The sequence below is a fragment of the Diabrotica undecimpunctata genome, chromosome 4 (assembly GCF_040954645.1).
Source record: "Diabrotica undecimpunctata isolate CICGRU chromosome 4, icDiaUnde3, whole genome shotgun sequence".
Taxonomy (NCBI): Eukaryota; Metazoa; Arthropoda; class Insecta; order Coleoptera; family Chrysomelidae; genus Diabrotica; species Diabrotica undecimpunctata.
In genome coordinates this window covers 73,188,765-73,216,035 of record NC_092806.1, presented here as the reverse complement: position 1 = coordinate 73,216,035, position 27,271 = coordinate 73,188,765, and the positions used below count along the sequence as shown (strand labels likewise).

Here is a 27,271-nt window from a genome sequence, read left to right as displayed (position 1 = left end):
TTCAGTGTTCTATAGAGACGGTTGCACGTATTATTATCAAGAACGACATATTTCGTGAGTAAACGTTATTCTTGAAAAGGTAAGTTCAATTTTATGTTAAAATATTTTATTTATAATGACTGATTTTGTGTTACTACGCTCTTCTTGAAAACAATTAATAACATAACGCTTTGTTTATTTTGATATATGACGTTATTTCTATAAAAGAATAATTGTTGGTTTAAAATATTTTGGATTATGATGTTATTATAGTAGAAATATTTCTTTAATGCTTTCCTTAGTATGTATTATTTAATATTTAGATGTTATTCTAGTTATAATTAAGGACAGTATATATTAGAATTAATATTATATAGTATTATGACGATCTTGATAATAACAAATTGGCAAAAGTTATTTTCAATTAATAATTTTTTTTTAATAGTCATTGTATTTTTATATTTATTATATAAGGACATTAGGGATCATATCAACTCGATCCCAAAAATCGAAAGCCATTACACCAGAGCTAACACCTCAAAACATTTCATTGACGGCAGTAAATCAATAGCAGAAATTCATAAGGATTATGTTGCTAAGTACAATCTTTTTTACAGAATTTTTATAGAGGAGTATAATATTTCCTTCTTTCAGTCTATGAAGGATCTTTGCGATACTTGTACAATTTATAATAATTCCGAAAATGAAGAAAAAGAAAACCAAAAAGAATGCTACCAACTTCATTTAAAAGAAAAAGAACTGTCACGTCTACAGAAAATCGAAGATAAGGAAAAAGTAATAAAATAGTTGCCGTTTACGCCCTACAGGAGGATTTTCAGAGCCCGAAAGGTCACTTTTTTACTATAAATAAAAATTAAATGTTTTCAAACACTGCCGATTGCTTTGTATGGAATGAGTCTAGTCGAAATAGAGGTGTTTATTATTTAGGGACCTGCATTTTTAACTATTTGCAGGCAAAATCAGTGGGAGGAAATGGCATAGATGTTATTTTCTACTCGGACAACTGCGCCGGACAAAAAAAGAACAAATTAATGTTGGCTGTTTACTTATACCAAAGAAGATAGACGCTATATATCCAATAATAATAATATATAAGCGTCTATATTCTTTGCTTATACTGTTTACAAAAATTTCCTAATATCAGATCCATAACGAATAAGTACTTAATTAAGGGTCACACTCAAAACGAGGATGACTTTGCACATTCGCTCATAGAAAGGTAGGTGAAAAGACAATTAAAAAGTGGTCCCATGTACACAGCAGATTCATTTATTGCGGCAAGAAAAAATGGACAGCCGTATCATGTATATGAAATGTCATTTGAAGATTTTTTTACTGGAATGACGTTTGCATACAAATGGGACTGAATTTGTGAACACAGGTTTTATACTACAAACATTCTTATAACGATAAAGATTTTAAAAAGGCCATAATAATCAAAAGGAAAAAAAATCCAGAAATCGTGGTCAAAAAAGCTTACCGCCACAAGCCAGAAATTTCTGAAAGAAAAAAATCCGATTGCTTGATTTATTAAACAAAAATATTATACCGAAATACTATGCACCATTTTTTAACTCATTATAAATATTTATATTTTTTTTAGTTTAAAATGTGTGATCGTCTTGTAGCACGTTGTAGCACAAGCATCAAAATGATATATATATATATATATATATATATATATATATATATATATATATATATATATATATATAGAATATATATATATATATATATATATATATATATATATATATATATTTTAAAAGGTATGTTTTGTTAATAAAAATGTTTTATTAATAAAACATGAGTTATCTTCCATAGCCTTTCATTTAAAAATTAATACCTACTTACTTCAAGAAAAATTTCAGTAAGATAGACATAACACCAAATATTGACTGATTTTCTTAAAAAAATTAGAGCACTTATCAACAATGTCATTTTTTGGAATAATGTCAAAATAGATCCAATGTTTTTTAGAAAGAACGACATAAAAAGATATTTATTTTTCTTTAGACAAAATAATGCGAAACAAATTACGGAAAATATTAGATCTTGTTGAATTACGATATCCGTATATATACCAACTCGCTAATATGTTATAGAAAGCCGCATAAGCAATGTGAAACTATGAATGAGCTGATAAAATCTCTGTTAGCATTTTCTCAAAACTTTGCTGAGATTTTATACATTTGTTAAATAACTAAACGTGGCGAGTATTTGCCATTTTGTATGATTCTCATGAGATCAATACAATCTATCCCTTTCATTGACTGGCCACTATGCAGTTTTGATTATTAGAGTCCAACCTTTAAAAGCTATAGCATGGAATTTTAGTTTTACGTTTTAACAACAAATGTGAGTCATTTGAAATATGCTTAAAAAAACGTTGGATTTAAACTTTCACCCAACAAACGATCTAAAACATTTAAAACTTTTTTTTTTAATTTCACCAGTATGTTTTTCAAAAGAACAAAACTACTGCAATAACTTACACCCAAAACAGTCTTCTTAAATGCATTTTCCTTGACGTGTGATCGTTTGTAATGTAAAACATTAAATTCTGCGTTTTTTATTCATATTTCAAATGCCTCATATTTACTACCACAATTTAAAATTGAAGTTGCATGTCATAGGTTTTAAAGCTTGATCTCTACTACAACTGTTTATTGAATCGTAAAAAATGGCAAAAATCGCTCCACGTTTATTTATCTAACACCTTTATAAAAACTGAGTTTATTCTTGGCAAAATACAAAAACTGCATACGAAACCTGTATTCTTTGCCTTTAAAACGCATCTTGATTTTTGTCTTTGGATTAAAAGATATCGAATTTTTACCGTTCAGCTAATACAAATTTTATTGAACATTGATTTCGCGCGCGTAACTGACATGCAAAATCGACGGTCGCTTCAAGCTATGTTTCTAAGAGAACGGTTCATTCTACATTTTTCAACCTTTTTTTATACGGTGCACAGATTCTTGGTAAATCGATTTTTTCACGTTTTTACCCCCTGCAAGTGGTTTTTAAGGGGAAGCCGGAGGGTAAAAATGGTAAACTTTTTTGCATCTTTTTTGGGGTCCCAAAATTAATATTCTCTGCAAAATTCATCTTGTTCGTATGATTTTTAGGGGTGAACTCTCTGACTACTGTAGTTTTAAGGCGGAGTCCCATGTATCAGATTTCCGACATCCGACATACGAACAACGTCTGTTTTCGTAGTTTCTATTATATTTTTCTAAATTCCGTATTAAAGTGTCAACTGTCAATGGTCAATTTTTTGCTTGTTGTTTATTATAATCTTGCTCTTGCGTTATAAATTATTAAATTAAATATAAATTATTAAATATAAATATAAATTATTAAATTTCTTATGGATAACATAGAAGAAAGTATGGAGGAGATCCACGAAATCGAAAATGTAAGATTTGTAGTAATTTTTTTTTCAAAACATTTTTACATTATTATTGTTTTGTAGGTTGAACAGGAGTATACTGTGGAAGAGTTGCTAATAAATTGTGTGATGGCTAGACCTCCTTTATGGGATTCTAGACTATCAATAAAAGAAAGGTCAAAGACAACTCGTGATAGGCTGTGGCAAGAAATATACGCCGAATTTGGATCTAATCCCCAATTCTCTATTGAATTTCTTATAAAAAAAATTGAGAAATCTGAGTGATACTTATGCGCCTAGGGGCTCTGCTGCGTCCAAGAAAAACAAATGGGAGTATTTTGACTCTCTGTACTTCTTAAGTGATACAGTTAACTATAGAAACACAGTTTCAAATATAAAATCAAGTGTTTGTGCTAGTGGCAGTAGTGCTAGTGGTAGTTCTTTGTTACCTTATGAAAACAGCGAGCCTTTAATAGAGCCGCCACAAAGTACTAAGAATAATAAATTAGAAGGAGCAATTATTGACACACTTAATAAAATAAATCAAGAACCACCACCAGCACAGACAGTTATTTCAAATCCGATTTATCAAAGGAGATCAGAAATGGTGCAATGTATGCCCCAAGGGTCTAGAGCCCTATTAGAAATGAAATTATTACAATTGGCATATGATGATATGATAGTCAGCTAGTCAGCTGACTTGTTATTAGGTTGCACGTTGCAAATGTAGACAACTTACAGTTCTTTGCTGCAATGTTATATGCATATATCTATTGTAGCGCAACTATACTAAAATATCACTCGGGTATCTTGTAATCTTTCTAATAATTTAGGAAGGTAGGACTATATAGAGTACTCTGAATTGTGAGTAATTTGCTAATTTTGTTTAGATCTTAGAGACATCATCGATAATACTGCAACGCACGATACACTTACACATTGCGTGTATTTTCAAATTCACACAAATGTGTATTTTTAAATTCACGGAACATACCTAAGATTGTTATTTGGCAGTGTTTTATTATTTTATTATGGGTATTGTAAAATAAACTGCATTTTAAAAATTGCAAATACTTCATTACTCTATAAAGTTTAACGTTTTGTCCTCCAGATTGGAACCAAAGAATATAGACGCTTATAAGCGTCTATATTCTTTGTTGGAACCATCCATATTATACGTTCATATACGGTTTAATAACGGTCATAACGATATACAATTCATCTAATTTACTTACCGTTGCACGTCATTCTCATTGACAGCACATTTGACAGAGATCGAAGTTGACATAGTTGCCAAGTATAAAAAAATCCTGAATCCATTTTAAATCAAATAGGTCACATAATTATTGCAAAAGTGGATTATACAACAAAACAAATTAATATTTAATGTAAATAAGTAGAAACAAAACAAGAGTTAACAAATAATCTTGTTAAAAACAATTTGAGCCGCTTGTATGCGTCGTATAAAGATGTAAAATGGAATACTTAAACAAAAACAACACTTTTTTCATTACTTATTAACATTAGTCAACACCGCAACTGACAAATAAGTGTTACCAATGTATGCCAAAATATCACCTTCGTTCGATTACAGCTACAGTGTGTATCGAACAAATGTTATTCATAAAAACGCTTTATAATGCATTTATACAAATTAAATGAAACAGATTATTGTGTATTTTTTTAAGTTAACATTAATAGAAATCTTTAAATATTATTTCTACGCGTATATAATAAAATATGTAGAGTGGCTGTAATGCCACTGTACTCGGCAAAGTGATTGTAAAAAAGAACACACCTACCGCCTAAATATTTCGTGTTGGTATCATTTGACCTCACGGGCTATGACGCGGTGACGTGCAATGGTAAGTAAAAGATGAAGTTAATGAAGTATATTAACCACAAAACCACAGTTTCTTTTTCTATGTATTTCTATGTATTAACATAGACCGAGCAGTTTGTGCGTTTGTAGAGCTAAGTCACGGTTCGTAGACTTACTAACGAACCGTGGAGAGAGCGAGGGGTGAGTTTCAATTAGCTAGAGAGGGACAGATCCAACAATCCCGCAAAAGATTTGTTGTCACCAGCACAGAATATAAACATTTTCCGAGTAAGAATCGTAGACTACAGACATCCGTTTTTCAGACTGTCACGGATTATCTATCATGACGTATTTCCTTAATTTCCTATGACATCCACATCCGCCTTCTTCTTGTGGCGTCACTTACTTGATGCTGGCAAATTTTTGTGGCGTATAAAGTCTAAGTAGCAGAGTTTTTCGTTCATACATTGTTAATAATTGTGTTATTAATTCTAATTTACTCTAAATATGTCTTATAGTACGCGAAGAAGTACTGGATATAGTAAGTTCTTGATTTTTAAACTAATATCAGTTTTATGAGACATGGTTTGACTCGTGGTCGGCTCCTATTGATTTTAATGTACAACGCCTTTTATTTTATACTTTGTATCTTAACTGTGTAGAACTTTCCATAATATGACTTCCAGTAGTTTTTTAAAAATATTAATTTAAATTTTATTCACAGATACCCAGCAAACACAGAATGTGGGGAATATTGGTCAACGGAGGCCGGTGGCAACAAATAATTTTGTTCAAGGACAAGTAAGTTATTTTAATAATTAGTATTTTTAAAGAAAATTCTTAACACTACTCTGTTCAACCACCTTTTTATCGTCAACTTTTATATGTTTGTTACATCATTACTTTCATTTTGAATGGTGGTTCTCGTCGGCCATGTTTGCTTGGCTATTTGCCAAATTTTCTCTAGAGAGGACAATAATCGATTAGAACAATGTTTCAATATTTATTGACTTTCGAGGGGAGTTTCCAGTATAGACTATACTACTGAAAACTGGAAATAAGTATATAAATCAATCTAAACGATAATTACAGTAGAATCTCACTAATCCGGCATTTTAATAAACCCATACATCCATTAATCAGGTATTCTCCGCCGGCATATCCCTTTCTCCTTCATCCATTGAACCATTCCAACCATTGGTGCAAGGTATTGTACCAATTAGTTATGTTTATATGTTGTATGCTTCAAATATAAAGAGAGAAACCTTTTGAAAGTATATTTTTTATTATTTTGTGAGTTCTGCAATGTTTTAATTTATATAAAATGATTATATATTTGTTTCTTTCGATACAGTCCCAGATGATGATGAATGAAAGATATTGTCATACATCTCTTATAATCTGGCAATTGGTGGTGTTTGAGGGTTCTGATTCTATTACCAAATCTATCAAAGGGTAATTGTCAAAAAATTTCTAATAACTACAATTAATCATAAAAGAAACAAATAATTGTTCTTTATATTTGAAGCATACAACATAACATACATTCTGAGGACCTGGCATCACTGCCAAGCACCAATATTAAGCTTCATGGAGGATCATGAGACTGTGTTTATGTTTATTATTAGGTACGAGGCCAGTTACATGAACAAGAACTTTGATTAAGTTATAAGAATATCTAAACCATCTTACCACCAAACTTCACACCTTTATTGCAGCTGACGGATCAAAATGTTATCTTAAAGTTTTTGTATAAAAAAATTTTCTCGTCCATCTTATTTGTCAGGATGGTGAAAACATCATTTTTTTTTGCTCACACATGGAGTTGTGTCACCTGACAATCCAATCATGGAAAAAGCTATGGCCTACAATAAAGATAATCTACATATTGTTGATTGGTTTCAAAATTTATCAGAATGAGGATTCGAGATAAGTGAAGAAGACTTCAATTCTGGTTTGACTGGACTGAAGAAACAGGAAGTTATGATAGATGAAAAAGTATGTGAAGTAGTAATAGAAGAAAGACTAATAGAAATATCGAAGCCACCAACTGTAAAAGTAAAACCAGATACAGCATTTAATTGTTTCAATACCCATATAAACCCTATTCATTCTACAAATTCCCAATCGTCAACATAACCACGTGTAAGCCAAACAGGGTCGTACTGATGTACGACCTATGTATCATATGATTTTTAAAAATATTTACTTTTGAAACTGTTAGTGTAAGAATTTCTGTAAGAAATTTAATCATATCACAATTAAACTAAACTCTAAACAATAACACGACCAGTAAATAACTTAACAATAACTATAACATAAATATAACACAATATAATTAACTTAAAAATCAACACGATACAATTTGAATTTAAAATGATGGCAAGTTAGGATCTGTAACATGAGAATATGTCTCGCTTACGGTAATAAATTAATTTTTATGGCCTCTTGACGAATGAGACGGCAAATATCAACATGTGCTCATGTTTACTGAAGAAGATATTGTATTTGCTAAAGATACTATAATTCTTCAAAACATGTGAGAAAAGGTTTTAGACTGCAAGATACACAAAAACAAATGTCAATTAAGGATTATTTTAGCTAGGAACATAGCCTCAAATGAAGCTTCACGGAACAAAATATTGATGATTGGCAGTGATGTCATGTCCTTCATGCATGTTGTATGCTTCAAATATAAAGAGAGAAAATTTAAAAAAGAGTACAATTTTATTATGTATTTTACGGATTCTGCAATTTTTTGGTAATTGCCTTTTGACAGATTAGCAGATAGATTTGGCAATAGTCAGAACTAGTTTCCAGAGTTCAAATTGTTTACCTTGATTTAAAAAATATATTAAACAGCAGGACTTTTATTATTGATACTGAAATTTTACTATTTACTTTTTAAAAACTGTTTTAAAACTTGTTTTCTTTTTTGGAATTTCTAAACTATTATTATATTACCTTACTGCTTTCAATTGTATGTTTCATTTTTAATGTAAATTATTTAGTTTGTTTTGAAGTCTGTTAATATGCCCAAAGTAATAATTTTTCTCGTTATTTTACCATTTTATGTTTGTTTTCCGTGTGTAATTAATTATTTATAATTATGGCATGCGCTTTTCCAATTTATTCTAAATATGTGCAACACTGCCAAAAACCAATATTTTGTTCTATGTAGGTCCATTATGTTGTACTATTTTAAAATATGTCACAGCTATCATAAGTTGCATGTGAGATATGTTACATTTGTAATAGTACAAAATTTAACTTATTCCCTTTATCAATTGCTTTATTGTATTTATTATGCATTTTTCTATACAATCCAGTAATCTGGATATTCCAATAATCTGGTGACATATCCTCTCTGTTTTTAATAGTGCCAGATTAATGAGATTCTAGTGTACCAACAATAAAATGTAACACCTCAGGGTGCCAGGTAAAGAAATCACTAATGTAATACATTACAAATATTTTGACAAAGGATACTCATTGTAGAAGCCATATTAGTTTTGTAATTTCAATTCTTAGCAAATAAAATTACCTTTAAATCCTATTAGGTAAGAATATAATATGACAGTCCATAATGGTTTTACCATTTCTCAAAATTTCATGTGAATGCAGTAAAAATTAGATATAGGATGGAAAAATAAGTCAAGTAGAATAACTATCCAAAAAACTACACTCGCGATCATAAAATCCGGGTCACCTTGAAAATCACTGATATTTCATTTTTAACGAGCTTTATCGTAAATAATAATAACAAAAATACAAACTAATGCATGGTTCTGAGAATTGTTGCGGTTTCCTTTGTAACAAAGAATTTCAACAGTGCCAATTTCGTGGTAAAGTGCACACCTACCTGTAACTCCGCTTGTTTTAAATGTCTCGTTTGTGCTTCGACTTTCTGTTCAAATGCAACGGACAAACGTTTATTATTGCCACCATTAGTTTTTATTAGTGCCATTATTGGTGTTTATTTTTTGACAAAAATGCCTTTGACTGTTAAAATCGCACAAATTGTTGCACTTGTGGAAGACAGTCACACTCAACGGCAAGTCGCAAGAACTGTTGGCGTAAGCCTTTCTACGGTTCAACGAGTGCTTCAACGCGTTCAGGAGGCAAGTTTGCTAACCAGGCGACCGGGCTCTGGACGAAGAACAACGACCACGGCACTAGATGACCGTTTCCTTGTGTTTGTCATTACGAAACCGGACCTCAACAGCGGTTATGCATCAAAATCGTCTAGAGGAAGTACGAAATCGCAATTTTAGTGTTGCAACAGTCAGAAGAAGACTTCGTTCTTCTTGACTATCTTCTCGGGTAATGGCTAGAGGACCGCCACTTCGCCGGGTGCCTCGAGTTGCACGAGTAGCTTTTGCTCGACAATACGCGCGTTGGGTAATTAACGATTGTAGCAAAGTGTTATTCTCAGATGAATCCCGTTTCTGCCTACTGGATCCGATGGACGTGTAAGAGTTTTGAGGAGAACTGGTGAACGATTTTCACAAGCTTGCATTGCTCCAAGAATGCCATTTGGTGGAGGCTCGGTCATGGCTTGGGGAGGTATATCTTCCGACTTCCACACAGAATTACCCTTCATCGAAAATGGGTCACTAACTGCACGAAGGTACATTACGGAGATTCCGGAAGAACATGTTATACCCAACATGGCAGGGCTTGGAGAAAACGCCGTTTTTATGCAGTACAACGTGCGATCGCGCGTTACCAGGATCAGTATGTAATGCTTGGACGAAGTTGGAATTACGAGGGTAGCCTGGCCAGCTAGGTCTCCGGACCTGAATCCCATCGAACATCTCTGGGACGATTTGAAAAAAACGTATTCAAACCCATACACCTCCTCCTAACAACGCATAGGAGCTTAAGGATCTGTTAGTGAGTGAGTGGAATACCACATACCACAACGTGTAATCTGGAGAAAAGGTGAGAGTATGCCCCGTCGTCTGCAAGAGGTTATTAGAGCAAGGGGAGGCAATACACGATATTGGTCATTAAAATTTCACTGATTTTTTACCATGTTCTGTATTTTCCATATTTTTTCCTATGTCTGTTTTATCAACAATTTGATTTGTTTTCTGTTTTTTTCAATAAAAACAATAAAAAATCATTTTTTTTCTTTCAAAACAAACATTGATGACAAATAAAAAATACATTAGCCAAAAAAAAAAGGTTATTACTGCACCAGAGGCAAAAATATTGAAGAAACTTGAAATTTTCAAGATGACCCGGATTTTATGATCGCGAGTGTATTATGAAAAACTAAACTAATACACTTAAAAATAAATTTTGATTTTTTATGGCAACAATAATAAGATGGCCAATGGAGAAATATTATCTAAGTATTCAAAAACTACATTATTTTGTCATGAATGATTAGTACTTAGTTGAGTTTATTCATAAAAAATCAAACTAGTTTTTGAATTTTTCCACATATTTCTCTTTCCTACATCTTATCATTGGCATTAAAAGTGTAAGCTTAAATATATTAAATTAGTACTTAATTATAGTTTAGGTTAGTACTTCATTTAGTTTATGCATAACAAATTAATGTTTTTTAATAGTATTCCTACTTGATTTTATGAATTGTGCTCTATATCTCTTTTTACAATATTAACATGCTTTTTGAGAAATAACAACACAGCATTACCCTATCATATATCTGTGTCCATACAACAGTATTTAACCAAAATTATTTTTGCCAAAGTTATCTTGAAATAATAATTTGATTGTTTTTTAAATAGTACAATGAACTTATATAATATACTATAAGAACAAAATATGAATTTTTGGATTTGGGAATTTATAAAGAATTGAGATAGGTAAATAATGTACTTGTGATTTAGAACTATCTCAAATACATATTTTTCAACATACGATGTAGTGTTAAGAATATTGTTAAAGTTACTTAGAGCTATTAAATAATATTAGATGACAAAAGAAGGGTATGAATTTACATTGATGCATTTTTGTATTGTTTTGATTTAGATAATTAGAAATATTACATATTCTGGAAAACATAATAATGATTTATTTACTGATATTAAAGGATAGTTCAATTTTTAGAATGGTTCAGGTTCAATTTTTACACTTAGTTATTGTAGTGCATAATATTACATGTTGCTTATTTTTTTATTTTCTATTTATCTATCCATTACCTTTTTAGCATACCTGTTTATTTTTTAAAAAATTAGCAAAAATTGCATCAATATTGCTATTAATTTATAAGGGCAAGATGTATTTTTGAAATTTAATATTTACCATTTTCTTCAACTTAATAAACAAATTATTTAGCTTATTAAAGTTTGACTTTAATACCATCAATTCCTCATAACTTATATTATGGTTATTTGGAAGAAGTATTTTGTGGTTGTTTTAAGACTATTATTAACATTTTAACATAAAAATAAGTACTTTATACAACTTGTCCTTACTAAAGTCTGAGTCAAAGTTTCATTGTTTCATATTAGACTGTTAACATAAACTTTTTCTTATGGATGCAGATGCCCCTCATCATTAAAAGCTATGCAGAGCTCTGGTAGTAGCACTTATATAGGCACCTAAATTGTTAGTGTTTGCTAAGTACAGATTATGAGCTACATTGAGGCCGTTCTAACAAAATTGGCACATAATACCGCAAGTATCATGTTTTAAGACAAAGCATCTATATTGTTTTAAACAATAGATGTGACCTAATATATTTGCGAATACTATGTGCAAATGATATTTATTGGCATTAACAATGTTTTACATTCATAAACTTTACTAAGTAAACAATTAAATGTATATCTTGACTACTATGTTTATGGTTAATTGCCATTACAGTTTTTTATGCATTTTTGTTTTCATTGCATATATGGCTTGTATAAAAAACTGCTGTGACCTGCATGCTAAATACAGTTTTAGTTGTGTAATCAAGATATGAAATACCTCCCAATAATCTGGAGATGTCTGGAATACCTTGTGTTAGTAATATTCTTATTAATTATAAAGTGTTATTTTATAATTATTAAAAATATTAATGACATAGGTATTCCCATTTTCAGTTTTTCAAAAATATATCTTGTTTACAACTGACTGCTATTTATACCAGTTCCCAAATTAGTCAAGATATAAAATAAATGGCTCTCTAACTCTATGGTGCTTAAATAATATCCATACAATAATCTATGACAATTGGGAACTAACACATTTTAAGTCTTGTCTTTATTACAAAAGATTTTCATTTGACCCAAATTTAACTAGAAAAGAAATTAGTTCAACTAATTAATATGAAAAAATAAATAAATTTTTAATTTAGAATAAAATTCTTAATATGTTACATTTAAAAATCAGTAGTAAAATAAAAATATAATTTGTAACAGTGTTATCTTGCCAATTATTTCCGATTAATTATGGATATGTATTATTTTGGCATCTGGGTTAAAGATGCACCTATATTGGTGCTTCAAACCTTTCAATGGTATATATAAACCTTGACTGCTCACGTAGCAAAAACCACCACCACAGCAGCAGCAGCAGGTACAACAAAATAAACCAGCAACACCAGCTACTCCAAGACCACAGGCTACAACTCCACAGGCAGGAATTCAGTTCAGGGCACAGCAACAAACAGTAAGTAAAAATACAATTAAATACAAAACAAAGGTGGCATTTTAAATAATTTCAAATTACTGCTGTAATGTGTCTAGATTAAAAAATGAGATAGGAAAATCACATTATCTAATCCAGAAAAAGGTTATCTTGCAGAGCCAGCATGTCAACAAATATGGGGATCATATCCAAATGTAGCAATCATTCTACACAAATCCTTCATTAGGTCATACTGGATTATGGTTGTTTTTTCTATGACCAGGCTTCAAAAAGTCAACTAGAAAAAATAGATTACATAGTAAATGCTCTGATCCTCAGTTTCAAATTGTATCCTAATCTAATATCCCAAATTAGAAAAAAAAAATGACAAACTTAAAAAAAATATAAAAGAGAAAAAAAAAATGAAATCCAAAATAGGATGAATACTTATGGTTGTAATAGAAAAATTTTCTTTGTAAAATTAGAGCAGGATTATGATGACATACCTACCTAAAAAAAATGAGAAGAAAGCAAGAAGCACTCCTTATGCATAAAAAATACAAAATAATTCCATAAAGCTAAGATGGCAAGTGGACATTGACTCTGAAGCCAATAATGCTCAAACACACGCAAATTAAGATTAAATTAATTATTAATAAGATGTTAATTAAATCTATAATGGGCACAGCTTAGGTTTGTGAAATGCCTGAAATCATTTATTGTGTTAGTTTGTGTCTTTCTAATAATTATTTATAATTCTCGAATTTATAATCATAAAATATTTTGGAGCAAATATCAACAGCCTATGCAACCCAAAAAAGATCCCAATCGATTTGAAGCAATCAGCGATTTTGAATGTCAGGTACACGTGAGAAATCAAATTTGTATCAACTCAACAATATAAATTTAGGAGTGGTAAACTTTTTACATCTATGTTGGGGTCCCAAAATTTATATTCTCAGCAAAATTCAGCTGGTTTGTATGATTTTCAGAGGTCAAATCTCTTACGACTCGACTAAACCAAAGATAATGTAGTTTTCATTACAATTTTTTTTTTACAAGAAAGCCTGCACCTCAATATCTACTTTTTTACATCATTGCTACCAATTGGGCACTAATATCTTACAATCACTTCTTCAATTTTATTATCATAGAATTTATACCCTACCACCTTGTACAACCACTGCAACTGTCAGTTTAACCCTATCATTTTCATCACAGCTCTGACCAGCCAGATATTTTTTAAATGTACGAACAGATGGTAGTTACTGGGGGTATGATAAGAACTGTACTAAGCATACAAATTTTTTCTATCACAGATGAAGGTTGTCTGGTTCAGTATCCCAACACAAAAATTATTTGTTCATTTAAAAAGATCTAACCTGTGTATATACCATTTTATGCTATTTGTATATTTCCTATGCTTATTTTTTTTATTAAGAAAAGGTAATGTAATCATCACATGATCAGTCTTCACTTTACTTTATCATTTGGTATTATGTAATAAAGATTCAGATTTATTTATACCAAATATTAGTAAACTTACAACACAAAAAATATTCAATGCAATGGTAGACATCATCATCATTCTGACATTATAACCCTCTGAGACTTCATCTTCTTTTCTGACCACTAGCTGGGTCAGTTTGTTCAACCTGCATTACATGCCCTACCCAACTCAGGTCTTAATGTATTTTTCGATATCTAGTGCCTGGTATAAGTGTTCAAAACCAAATTCAGATTAATATCTAAAGCTGTGCCTTCTATGATTTTCAAGGCAAACAGACAGTGAACTGGACTGACATAGGAAATCTAAAATTGCATTTGATGACATAATTCACCTAGTTAAGAACCTTTTGTGAATTGGTTTCTTATACTCGAAAATAAATGAGTAAATAAAGATATAGAAAAGACAGTTCAGATTTGATTTCACATATAGTGCCTCTACTATTCACTTGTAGAAGCCCTGAATGTGAAATCAAATCTTTTCTGCTATAGGAAGTAATAACATAACTTCATACAGGCGCTACAGCTAATAGTAGAGGCACTATAATATGGGAAATCAAATCTAAGCTGTATTTTCTATATCTTTATTTACTCTTTATTTTGAGTATCTTCTTCAAGTGCCTTGTCCATTGGGAACATTGGCTATCAACATGGCAATTCTGATCTTGTTTGCGGCACTTCTGAATAGTTCGACTGATGTGAGTCTGAATCACTTCCGCAGATTTTGGAGGCACAAATATTGTTTAAAAGAGCTGTCAAATTGCGGCATTACTTGCCGTAATGTCCCATTTAAAATAATTTTACAAAATTGCGTTTTGTACTGTTTTTAATAATTGCCTCAGTATGTAATGACTATAAAAACTATGATCTTTAAATTTTATTTAAAGCCCACTTTATAATATTATTCATATACTTAGCCACAACAAGGAAATCAACAAGCTCCAGTATCTCAGACAACACAAGCTACAGTTGCTGCAAGACAGCAGCAACAACAAGCGCAAGTACAACAACAAGCGCAAGTACAACAACAACAAGCGCAAGTACAACAACAACCACAGCAACAACAACCTCAAATAAAGCCAGATACGGATGAGGATCAAACTATGGATACAACTAATGGTACTTCAGCAGATGGAACTGAAGTAAAGAAGAAGCCATTTTGGGCCAAGTCTGGTAAGTTCAGTATAATTTTTTAATACTTGTCAAATATAGCTTGAGACTTTTATAGTCTTTTTGATATTACATTCCACCTCTGATGTGTAGTGAACAATACTAAAATTCATCATTATTATTTTGTGGGCGCTGAAATTGAGGTGCTTGTAACTATAAAATTGATTAATTTATATTTAAATGGGAATAAGCCACAATAAACGTATTTTAACCTTTAATTGTGGCTTATTCCCATTTAAATATAAATTAATTTAAAATGCCACAAGAAAATAGCTTCAGAGCAATATAAAATTGATCTCTCGTGGAATGAAAAATATAGAATGTGCTTCTACATTATTTTTGATGTAACCCAGTAAAGAAAAAAAAACACTGAAAAAATCTCTTATATAGGTATTTGAAGGTTCTAAAAGAACAATTGTATTGTGTTACTAACGTGGGCCAAATGTCAAATGGCCTAAATGTTTTGTTCAAACCAAGAAGTTTATAGTTATAAGATAAATCCCCTCCAATTACTCACTTAAATTCCAATGTTTTATCCAATACCTAAAAATATTCAATAATACTTTATATAGCAGAAAACGCCACCGTCCAATTAGTTATTTTGTTATATAATAGTTTTTACATAAAGATATTTTTTAAATACATACATGAAATATTTTTGAAATTAAAGGATTTGAACAATTTATTTTACTCAACTTTGATCAATCATGTTTGGAAACTTTTATTCTATATGTGCTATCAGCGTTTGTGTGGGAGAGTGTTCATGTATTGTGTGCTATTGAAGATGAGTTTATCGAGAGTTTCTTAATCTGCTATTGTTGATATATTCTTGATGTTCACTTCTTTTAGTATTGGGAACCAAAACCTGCTACATTCTGCTAATGGGTTTGCTACACATTTTTCTTGAGTAGGATGAGGGCTGCTTCTTTGAAGTTTCTCTTTTCATGTCTGTTTCTTCCATAATTATTGATGCATGTTTTCATTTTATTCTGTGTTCATTGTCCCCAGGCGTGTTTGCATATCTGTGATTAGTTGAAGTCTCTGTTTTTTATGTTTCGTGCTCGTTTATCCTGACACTTACGGTTTTTCTCACATAGAAATGGTTGCATTCACAAGACTGAAAGCATTCGGAGAGAAAGATGAATGAACACATAGACTCCACCTGATTTTTAAAACATAGTTTATGGGTCAAGTTTACTTTTTGCTCAGGTAATTTTGCTGCACATCAAGTGGACATGCCAATTGTATTTTCAATCATTCCTGGTTTTGACAAAGTGTATTTTATTCCTAACATACCCAATTTATAATCGGCATGGAACATGAGATGTTTTTAAAAAGTGCCTTACTTTTACAGATGTAAAACTGGTTCTTCAAAATCTAATCACTTTATACCCTTTGAGCTAACACCCCTTCACCAGACATTTTCAAACTATAAATATCTGTTATAAACACATAAATATTAATCAGAAACCCATATTGGCAACAGAAATATTTTTTGTCAGTTGCATATTTTATATTGAATAATGATGACAGATCACTGCGCAAATCTGATAAATTGTCAACTAAGTTGGGTGGTTTAAATGATACACATTTTGCTGAATAGTTTAGTTTCATTACTAATATATTCAATGCCTTATCTGATTTATTGTAACAACCCTCCATTTTTAGGTTCAAAGGTAACAAAAAGAGAAAGAGTACGTAGGCGCAATGTTAGATTAAGCAAAATATTACAACCCAAGAATGCTGTTATGATATTAAATGAACTAGTCCGAAACACTACTTATGCAGTTGATGAATTATCCCAGAAATACGATGGTAACCAATTTAAAGCCACTGTGGTATATGAAGGAGTAGAACATGTTGGTTATGGTAAGTAATATTTGTTTATTTTGTTTGAAGATTGAATTATGATGTGCCACATGGAGTCAGCAAGGTAATTTGTTCAATAAATTTCCATAGCGTTACGCCTGTGGCAGATTAAGGTTTAAGTTAAGGCACTTATAAATAATCGTTCTGATTATTTTTTGTGTATATTGCTTAAACTGAGCCTCACTGAGAGTTGATCTTTTTAATTTTAATTAATTAGATCGTAGTTTCGAAGCTTACAATGATTTATGATCCAAACAGATTTTCATGTTTTTTTTTAATTTGATTTTAATCATAAATATTAAAAAAATCCTGAAATAAAATTTTGAATAATTGATATAACCTGTAAATGTTATTTTCAAATTATCGTAAAAGTCTTCATCAGCCAGGTTACAAAGTGTAAACAGAAAGTTATTCTACTTTTTTATTAAATAATAGTTTTAAAGTGTGTGAAGTCTAAATTCTAAATAAAAATATATGTATTATTTTTCACTATTCAAGCCTGGGTACACACCTCTCATACAGCCTTCTGATCATATATAGTTCAGCAGCTGGGTACCTTTCTGTATATATGGAAGGGTGGATAGTTGAAAACTAATTATCTTATGTAAATTCTTTCGCTGAATATGTAGTCCCTCGCATCTCATTTTACATAAAGATAGAAATGTTTTTAATTATCCAACCTTCCATGTATGCTTTATACTTTAAACTGGGCTTTAGAAATTTAATTTAAATATCGAGCATTTAAAAAAAAATCTAGGTCCAAAATTTAACAAGGACACAAATCACTTATTTGTATGGCTTTTTATTATGTAGTCAACATGGTGAACGAATCCTACTTCTATATAAATGTAAAAGTAAGTCAGTTTTGTACACTAATATTGTCACTTTAATTTGAATTTAATGCTGAAATAATTATGTAGTTATAATTATATTCCCATGCATCAATAACCTAATTTAAAAGTAGATAGATTTGCTTATTTGACAACTACTGCTCCAATATTTTTTATTTCCAATTGTCTGGTATGTTAACATTTTCCAGATTTATTTTTGTTAGTACTACTATCAATAAATTTTTGGGTAGATAAACCTGAAACAATTTTGTTCCTCTTCCATTAATTTTACTGGCTACCTTATTCCATTTTTTGTAGCCAGTTTGTATAGTTTGTTCTTATAAATGTTCTGGCGTGAACTGTATTAGAAATTTAGCTTATTTTACTTAAGAAAATACTTAAAAATATACAGTATACAATCAAATGAGCCCTTGTTTATGTTATATGACTTCTATATAGTTTACCAAAGTAATCAAATGGGTATAAACATGGTTTAGACTATTTTACTTTTTTTTTAATTGTGAGTTGAGTTACATATATTTATTGAGTTCCTTTTATGGGAGTGACTAACCAATCAAAAGAAAAGGGCTTATTACAAGGCCTGGTCTAATTAGGATTTTTTCAATAGCTATGTACTACATGCAAATATATGTAAAACTGTGACATGCAGAAAGAAAAAAATATATAATAGTAAATTCAGTATGCTCATCTTGATATAAATTTGTTTTTTAGGTCGTAGTAAAATAAATGCAAAGAACACAGCTGCCGAAGCTGCTTTAAAACATTATGTAAAGACTAATAAATTGACTGAGTTGAAGAAAGATGATGAAGGAAATGAAAAAATGGACGTATCTGAAGATGACACAGCTCAAACACCATTACCATGGCAACATGTTGCTTCATTTGCTCTGTACAAACTATTTTGCTCATGGGGAGAAGATCTTACTGTCGTAAGTAATATAGTAATTTAATGTGACATATTTTTTGCCATTTTTCTCAATGTGAAATTAAGGAACTTCTATCAAAAATGCCTTATTCCATTTATTTTTGTATATCAACTTCCTCTCCCCTTGCAATGACGACCAGTGGCTAGGTACTGGCTTACGAAGCCCTACGGCCTGGGTTCAATCGATCCCGGCACAGGCATGAGAAATAAGTCAAATTTTTAATTTTACTGAGCCACTACCGTGCCTCGGAGAGCAGGTAAAACCGGCTGTCTCGGCTACGTAAGTAGTCGTTAACACTAAAGCTTGAGCCAAAAGTTTACAGGAAAGGAAGATGTACAGTAAGTCAATTGGCTGCAGTGGGTCCATCTGTAACGATGACTTCCGCTTGTCATCCTAATTTTCTCTTATCTAGTACTTAATTTATCTATCGTTCTAATGTGCTCTAGACATTTTTATTGATGCTCATTGTCCACTTTTTATGTTGACAGTATAAGACACTAAGCTAAATTTACATCTGTAATTTTCGTCAGCTTTTATTTAGACATGTCTGTTTTTATTCAACATTGCCTTTTGTACTGTTCAAATATTATTCTGTCTCTAGGATGACCTGTTCATCTTCTGATAATTCCCTTGACTCCGGATATTCTTACTATTTGTTTTATTATCACCTTTATTTTGGTGCATACAATTGGAAGTATTTATCCTACTCATAGGATTTTCAGTAGTTTTTAATTTGCTATTATCTATATTCATATTTTAATCTTAAAATAAAACTAACTAAATCAAGTGCTTAGAATTATAGCTCTCATGCACTCTCTGGATTTAAAAAAATGAAAAGAATTAAATTTTATATTTTTGTTTTCCCATCATGTTAAAGCACATATCCTGGGTTTAAAATAATTCTCAGAGCATATTGATATATTGGTCTTTATTTTATAAATTCAAACAAGAGCAAATAATTTACTGTCGAGTGTTAATAATATATTGTTCTGTCTTCGGGACATTATTTTTTTTCCAATTTAATGTTTCAGTATTATGAAACAAAACCAGTGTTTGCATGCATTTAGTAAAAGCATTCAATTATTTAGTTGATCTTATTTATAAATCTTAGCTCAATATTATCTGTGAAGTAGAAATGTATGGTGTGTTTCATCTGTAATAAAATAATGGAAACTTTTTTGCACTAAAATATTGATGTCATAAACATGCATCGATTTAAAAAATGAACCTTGTAATATTAAATCAAATAATGTCACGCTGTACATTATCTGATGTATAGACAGATCTATTTAAACTTATTTTTTGTTATAGAATCAAAATCAGTCTACACCCAGCGGAGAAAAGCTGCATGAAAACAAGCCTGCTAAGAAAATGCCTGAAAATCCAGAAACTATTAATCCGTTAATGCTTGTCAATCAGATGCTACCACAAGCACAATTTGAGGAAATTGGAAAAACTGGAAATCCTCCAAATATTGTTTTTTCATTCAAATGCATTGTTGATGGAGAATCATTTATTGGAACAGGTAGATATTGTTTTTGTTAGTTCTAATATTTGTTTGTTGTAAAGTAAGTATATTATGATTCTGCATATAGTAAAAATGCAAAGTAATTTTGACCTTTTACCCAAGTTTGCATATCTACCGAAATATACCATTATTTAGAATATTGTTCTTTGTTGAAACATTTTTGTTGAATATTACCTCAGATATCAGTATTTTAGAAAAGGCACATCCGTTAATGTCAGTTTATTAAGAATCTTGGCAGTTTAAAAACACCCTACAATTCGTTTCGAGTGTCTGTCAGGAAAAAAGTTTATAACTTTCTCCAAACTTTGGGTATCTCTATATTAAGCTGAGTCTGACACGGTTTCCCTCTGCGTCTTTCTTGGGGGCGTTTTTCTCCAATTTTCCCTTCACCCGTCAGACAGGAAAATCGGAAAACACGTTCCGCATTTAACGCGTCTGACGACTCTCAACATCTGAAAACCTACTGCGACAAAATTCATAGAGAACCAGCTAATTTTTTCAGGATATTAGCATTACAGCAGAAAAAACAACTTTTCATATTGCCTGAACTCGTTTTTTCCGATTATCCTGTCTGAAACAACGCCCCATAACCAAAAAAAAGTGGAGAAAATATCAATCATAAATTTTTTGCCGACGGGAACTCGAACTATTATAAGGCTTCTTGCAACTACCTTTATGCACTTTCAATTCTTTCTTTTTAGACAACTTTATTGGTCCATCCTACCAATACTTCAATGTTTTTATTTCCTTAGCCTTAGACCATTACTACTGTAACTTTTTACATAGTTGCATTGTTAGTATTTTCTATGTCGTTATGTGTTAATGCCAAACTTTGGTTTTCTAATTCTTAAATAAAACACAATTTTTTAAATATATTTTAATACTTACATTTTTTGCAGGTTCCAACAAGAAAGCTGCAAAGAAAATGTCAGCATTTGGAGCTTGCAGCAAAATATTGGGTATTCAATACCCACCAGAAGTTTATGTACCAAGTAAATAATTCATTATATTAATGAAATGTAATTGACAAATTACTTATTTAAGTTCCCTTTTTTACATAATCTATTTATTATATTAATGTATAATGTGCAGTATGATCCAAACCTAGTATTTTAAGAATTTATTTTAAGTTTTTATTCATAGACGCATTTTTTATGATTATACTAGTTAATGCAGTTTTAAATCATAGATAGTTCTATGATGTTTGTTTTTCAGTTTTTGTAACTTCGGCTTTAAATATTTGTGGAAGTTAAAAAGTAAATTTTTACAAAAAGTCAAAAACTTTTAATATAACCTTATAAAATAGCAAAAACCATTAGAATTTGAACAAAAGCATTGAAATGGAAACTACTGAAAACTTTTTGTCTTCCATTTTCTTACATGTAGCGCAGAAGGTACAAAAACGTGAATCCGTAATTTAAAAGGTTACTGTTTTTCTTATATATGCAGTAGTTATGGCAAACATTTACTTTTGAATTTTAGAAAAAATTGTATTGCTGTATGTTATGTAGCGGCTTATTTTAGCAAAATTGAATGTCAAGGTAAAACAGTGAAAATACATCATAAATTCATTTTGAATAATTGCAATTAAAATTGCTCGGAAAAATTATTCTAGATGGACTCAAATTTGCCATAACACTTAACAGATATGTATCCTCGAATATCTTTTGATTTTAAGCAACAGCATTAATTATTTTAAGCTTCTAAATGTGAATAAACGGTCAACCACATACTACTGTTTTTATTTATATATCATTTTTAAAAATATTAACAAAATTGCAATTCAGATTGATAAATTTTTTCTACTACTTCACTTATTTCTACTTCTTTGGCAACACCAAGGAGAGCTACGTTGAGTATTTTGTCTGAAAGCCTGAAAAGAAAAAAAATAAAGTATAACTAAGAGGTGTTTGGAACAACAGTTATTGAGCCACTACGTACAAGATCACCGCCAGTGATTTTGCCTTTTTTGTATGCTATATTGTTTTCTTCTCTAAACGATAATTGTTACCATGTAAGATAGCAGTGCTTGAAGCCGAAGTTTCCTTTTATTTATTAAATGAAAACTTGGAAGATTTTGGATAATTTAGAGATTGAAAGTAATCTTGCGTGTATTGAGATTGTATACGAATACATCACCTCCACAAAAAAGTAGTCCACGGTGTGACTACTTTAGTGTGAAAGTAGAAAAGGCCTTTAATATCTGGATAATTAAAAGATAATAGGAAGAAGATACATGAAGAATGCAGAATATTTAAAAAATACGGCGGATAAGGGAAGATTACAAATTTAAGGCAAGTTTTTAACTGAAGTAAACAAGCCTTTGTGAAAAGAAAATGCCCAACCGGGTGTAAATACAGAAAAAGGCAAAACAATATGTATTTAAAGTATGGAAGGACCGAACAATTTTGTTACTGTGGCGTTGCAGCTTATAATATTTACCTCTCAACCAATCTTCGTCTTCTAAAAATTAAAAATGTTCTAAATTATCTAAATCCCCGAGGAAAATAAGTATTTGGGGAAGGATGGAACTTTAATTTTATGAATCACGTTTTTGCCACATGATAATTAGGATTCTTGGTGATCCTCAAAAATTAAGGACTTTACCACTCACACTTGGCGTGAGAAAGTAATGGGTCTCTGTCTAGAACATAAATATATCGACTGCGGAGAAAAACTAATGAGTCACGTGGGCGATATAACTTGCTAGAACCAAGATATAAATGTAGATTATGCATACTTACTTGTTCATTAATATCCAAGGTCTAATATTTGTCGTACTATACATGGGATTGGTTTTGCAATGTTTATAAAAATCTATTTTGTATTGAATTATGCTAAGAGCGTAATCCTTTGGTAACATCTTCAAGTATTTAGAAGATTTTGATGACCTGCAAATAGGTATAAGTTGATAATTTTCAATGAAATCTATACACATGAGTAGATTTTCTACTTCAAATATTAATAAATCGAGTAGGTTCGCTTTAGTTTTTATCCTGAAGAGTGTTAAAAATCAAATGGTTCATATCAGAAAGGACGTTCGAATTGCTTGAATTCTTTCTTGAAAAGGAATGGATAAAAATATACTAACTACACGAATACTAAATTCCAAACCGAAAAGAAGAAGTACAATATGGTACCCCGTGAAAATATAGAGCAAAATTTGATGACGAAAAATGCTTAAACCGTGGAATGAAGGAACCAAAAAAATTATGGTCTAATAATTCCTGATCTAAACAAAATTAGGACTATTGAAACGAAAGTATGTTTGTTTTGCAAATAAAAAAAAAAATAGGCAGAAATTAAATGGGCTAAAATTATGGCTAATTTACGTCAACTATTTTAGATCGATCGACGACTATGAATATAATCGTCGATCGATGCAATCAAAGCAATGGTAGGCATACCGATAACAAAGTTCAGAAAGGTGGTGGACAAACCATTGATCGGCATTAATATGATTAAAACCGCAAGGAATTTGAAATAGACCCCACTGGTTGAACGTTAGGACAATAAACTGGTATAAGGCTGCTTTTGGTTTAGAATAAAACCTCCCAATAGGGATGTGTCCCTTGAAACAACGAAGTGGAAAAATGTTAACACAAAGAGAGCCTTCAACAAAGCCAAAAGGTTAGAAATTGGGAGGATTACATAAAGGCTTTAACAAAATAGGCAATAGGGGGAGTTCTGCGAACACCGCGATGCGTTTTCAAAAAATGTATCTAGAGCATACTGACATTGGGTTTACATAAACCAAAGGGAAAAACATGAGATGCCTTTTGAATGTTTACTTTCTTGCTGTATATGGGGGATAAAGCAGACTACAGTTAATGAATATACAGATACATATAACCAAAAAGTCTTAGCTGACAAAATCATCACAAACAGTAGAATTTAATGCTGTAAATAGATAAAGTCCTGCAACTCTGCGGAGCAGAATCTTTTCAGCCCTGCTACAGAAGGACATGGACATACTACTGCCTCACCTAGTAAAAATTTTGTTAGACAAGTTTTATCTTATAGATTATATTCCAAAATGATGATGACGGACTAGACGGAAGAGTGGCAAATGTTCTCTAGATGAATTAAAGATACAGTACGTTAAGTTTTGGATTAGATATTGTAAACTACATAAAGCACTAAAATCGGCAGCATGGCTTCGTACGAGGTAATTGCACGTAATTGTAATTCTCCGACACCTTAGCGCCTCGTCAAAAGGGAGTCTGCAGAGTCTTATTTAATATAAGAATACCTACAATGTTTTGTAAAATGTCTTTCGAAACATCCTAACATGTTTTCATTGCTTTTTGTTTCTGACAGGTTTCTCCAGGTTTCTGAACCATATGTTAGGACTGAGCGTATTATTGTTTTGTAGAGTTTTACTTTTGTATTTCTTAATATAACTGTAGATTTAAAAAGGAGATTAAGCCCAAAATATCATCTATTAGCCGTGCAAATTCTGCGGTAGTGTCATTTTCAGTATTGAAGAGCGTTCCCAGATATACAAATTCGTTAACTGCTTCGATGACTTCGTTTTCTATAACAAGTGGCCGTAGTATTTGTGGTTGCATACCTATTTTCATGTATTTCGTTTTATTGGTGTTTATTATTAAAACCATTTTTGTAGCCGCTTCCTTTAGTGCTACGTACACCTCTCGTGCTTCGTTTTCCGTTCTCCCAACAATATTGATATCATCAGCATATGCTAGGATTTGCACAGATTTGTTATATATTGAACCGGTAGTTGTGATTTGTGACGTACGTATTACTTTTTCCAGAGCTAGATTGAATAATATACAGGAGAGTGGGTCTCACTGACGTAGCCCGTTATTTGTTTTAAAAGGTTCAGAGAGTTCCCCCAGGATTCGTACTCTGCATTCAACTTTTTCAAGGGTTAGTTTGGTTAGACTTACCAACTGATTTGGTACTCCTAGGTCTATCATTGCTCTAAACAATTCGCTTCTATCTACAGAGTCGTAGGCTGCCTTGTAGTCTATAAATATGTGGTGCGTATCTACACCGTATTCCAGTGTTTTCTCTAGAATTTGTCTCAGGGTTGAAATCTGATGAATTGTTGATTTACCACCTCTGAAACCAGCCTGGTATTGTCCTATTATTCGCTCTGCATATGGTGCCATACGATGGCATAGTATATTGGAGAATATTTTATACGCCTCATTTAGGAGCGTAATTCCTCGATGATTAGAGCATTCATATATATCTCCCTTTTTGTGTATGATGCAAAGTATTCCAATTTTCCAATCACTGGGAATGGACTTCTGTATCCATATTTCTTTTATAAGCTGCTGTAGCGCTATTATAATATCGTGGCCACCTTCTTTATATAATTCTGCTGGGAGATTATCTATTCCGGGTGATTTTCCTCTTTAGGGAAACGAAAAAACCTCGTGTCAGGGCAAGAATTCGCTTGCTCTGGTTATCAGAGGAACAGCTAAATACCGCACAACGCATATAATAAAAATTAAAAATATAACTCTGGAAAACTCCGAAACTGATAACTGCACTCTACAGATACTAGTTTCTGACTGATTACGCTGTGGGTGACGTCACTCCCTGGCCGACGCCCATGCGGCGTGCGCAATATGTTACCTTTTTTGTTTATTATACTGTGACCTGAGATTCTTAGACTCATGGACAGAAAACGAAAACCATTTAGTAACACATAACAACGCAAGGGATGTGCATCTCCGTCCGTCGATTTTTGTTTTGCTTCCGTATACCCGGTTCTTCTTATAAACTCGATAAAAATACACTGACCATTATAAGGCGGTGCATTTGTATCGGTTTTTAATAATGTTTACAATTTTTTTTTGTTGAATTAAAGTAAAAAAATATCTTTAAAAAGATAAAACAAAAAATATACTCTTGAAAATAAAAAAATAATTCCTAATAAAATAAGAATTAATTCTTTATGCCCTACAGAAATAATTCAAATATTTGACCGTCTACGGCGAAACACTATCCCAATCTGTGACAAAAACTTCTGCGGACAGATGTAAGAGTTTCTGCTGTAACAGAATTGGAAATTTGTTTTATTCGGTTTTTTAATTCATCCAAATTTTGGGCTCTAGCCTCAGGATGCTTGTAGACGATGCTTTTTAAATGTCTCCAAAAAAAGAAGTCCATAGGTGTAAGATTTGGAGATTGCGCAGGCCACTTAATATCGCCTGTTTCACTGATAACTGGATTTGGGAAAGTACTGTTTAAGTACTCCCTAATTATTCGAGCGTTGTGAACTGAACAGCCGTCTTGATTCTGTAACAAATCGAGGTATACTCTACTATTCAAGTTGCCCTCAATCAAAAATGGACCTATTATGTGGTCTCCTAAAATGCCAGTCCAGACATTAACTTTTTGAGGACGTTGAGTTCGGCAAACAACACTTCTGTGCTGGTTTTCCCGCGCCCAGTACCCTGTAATATAAGGATTGTGTCTCTACTAACGAAACAGAAGATTAATCAGTAAATTAAATTTTTTTAATAAAACCGGGTTCAACATTAGCCTTCGTTATTAGAGTTTCACAAAACTCCATTCTTTGAAAGTAGTCGTCTGGATAAAGCTGCTGCGTTTTAGAATATTTAAAATTCCTGCATT

The 27,271-nt window shown here is 31.5% G+C and overlaps 2 protein-coding genes across 2 annotated transcripts in view; one reads left to right on the top strand and one right to left on the bottom strand.

Moving 5' to 3' along the window:
• Positions 1-5,595: 5,595 nt before the first annotated feature.
• LOC140439668 (double-stranded RNA-specific editase Adar-like) lies at positions 5,596-22,386 on the top strand. Its single transcript, XM_072529729.1, has 8 exons — positions 5,596-5,757; positions 5,941-6,017; positions 12,726-12,848; positions 15,230-15,485; positions 17,151-17,351; positions 18,914-19,131; positions 20,440-20,653; positions 21,556-22,386. Exons 1-8 carry the CDS (start codon positions 5,724-5,726, stop codon positions 21,654-21,656), a joined length of 1,224 nt encoding a protein of 407 aa, XP_072385830.1. The 5' UTR covers positions 5,596-5,723; the 3' UTR covers positions 21,657-22,386.
• LOC140439667 (uncharacterized) overlaps positions 22,383-27,271 on the bottom strand; it is a 226,478-nt gene continuing 221,589 nt past the window's right edge. The window contains exons 11-12 of the mRNA XM_072529728.1: positions 23,401-23,547; positions 22,383-22,529 (exon numbers count right to left, since the gene is read on the bottom strand). Of these exons, the coding sequence (XP_072385829.1) occupies positions 22,424-22,529; positions 23,401-23,547 (253 nt within the window). The 3' untranslated portion in view covers positions 22,383-22,423. The remainder of the gene's footprint in view (positions 22,530-23,400; positions 23,548-27,271) is intronic.

Coding starts and splice junctions, on each gene's coding strand:
- LOC140439668 (XM_072529729.1), top strand. CDS start 5,724: ATGTCTTATAGTACGCGAAGAAGTACTGGATATA. Junction 15,486..17,150: donor GCCATTTTGGGCCAAGTCTG/GTAAGTTCAGTA, acceptor CTCCATTTTTAG/GTTCAAAGGTAACAAAAAGA. Junction 17,352..18,913: donor AGTAGAACATGTTGGTTATG/GTAAGTAATATT, acceptor TTTGTTTTTTAG/GTCGTAGTAAAATAAATGCA.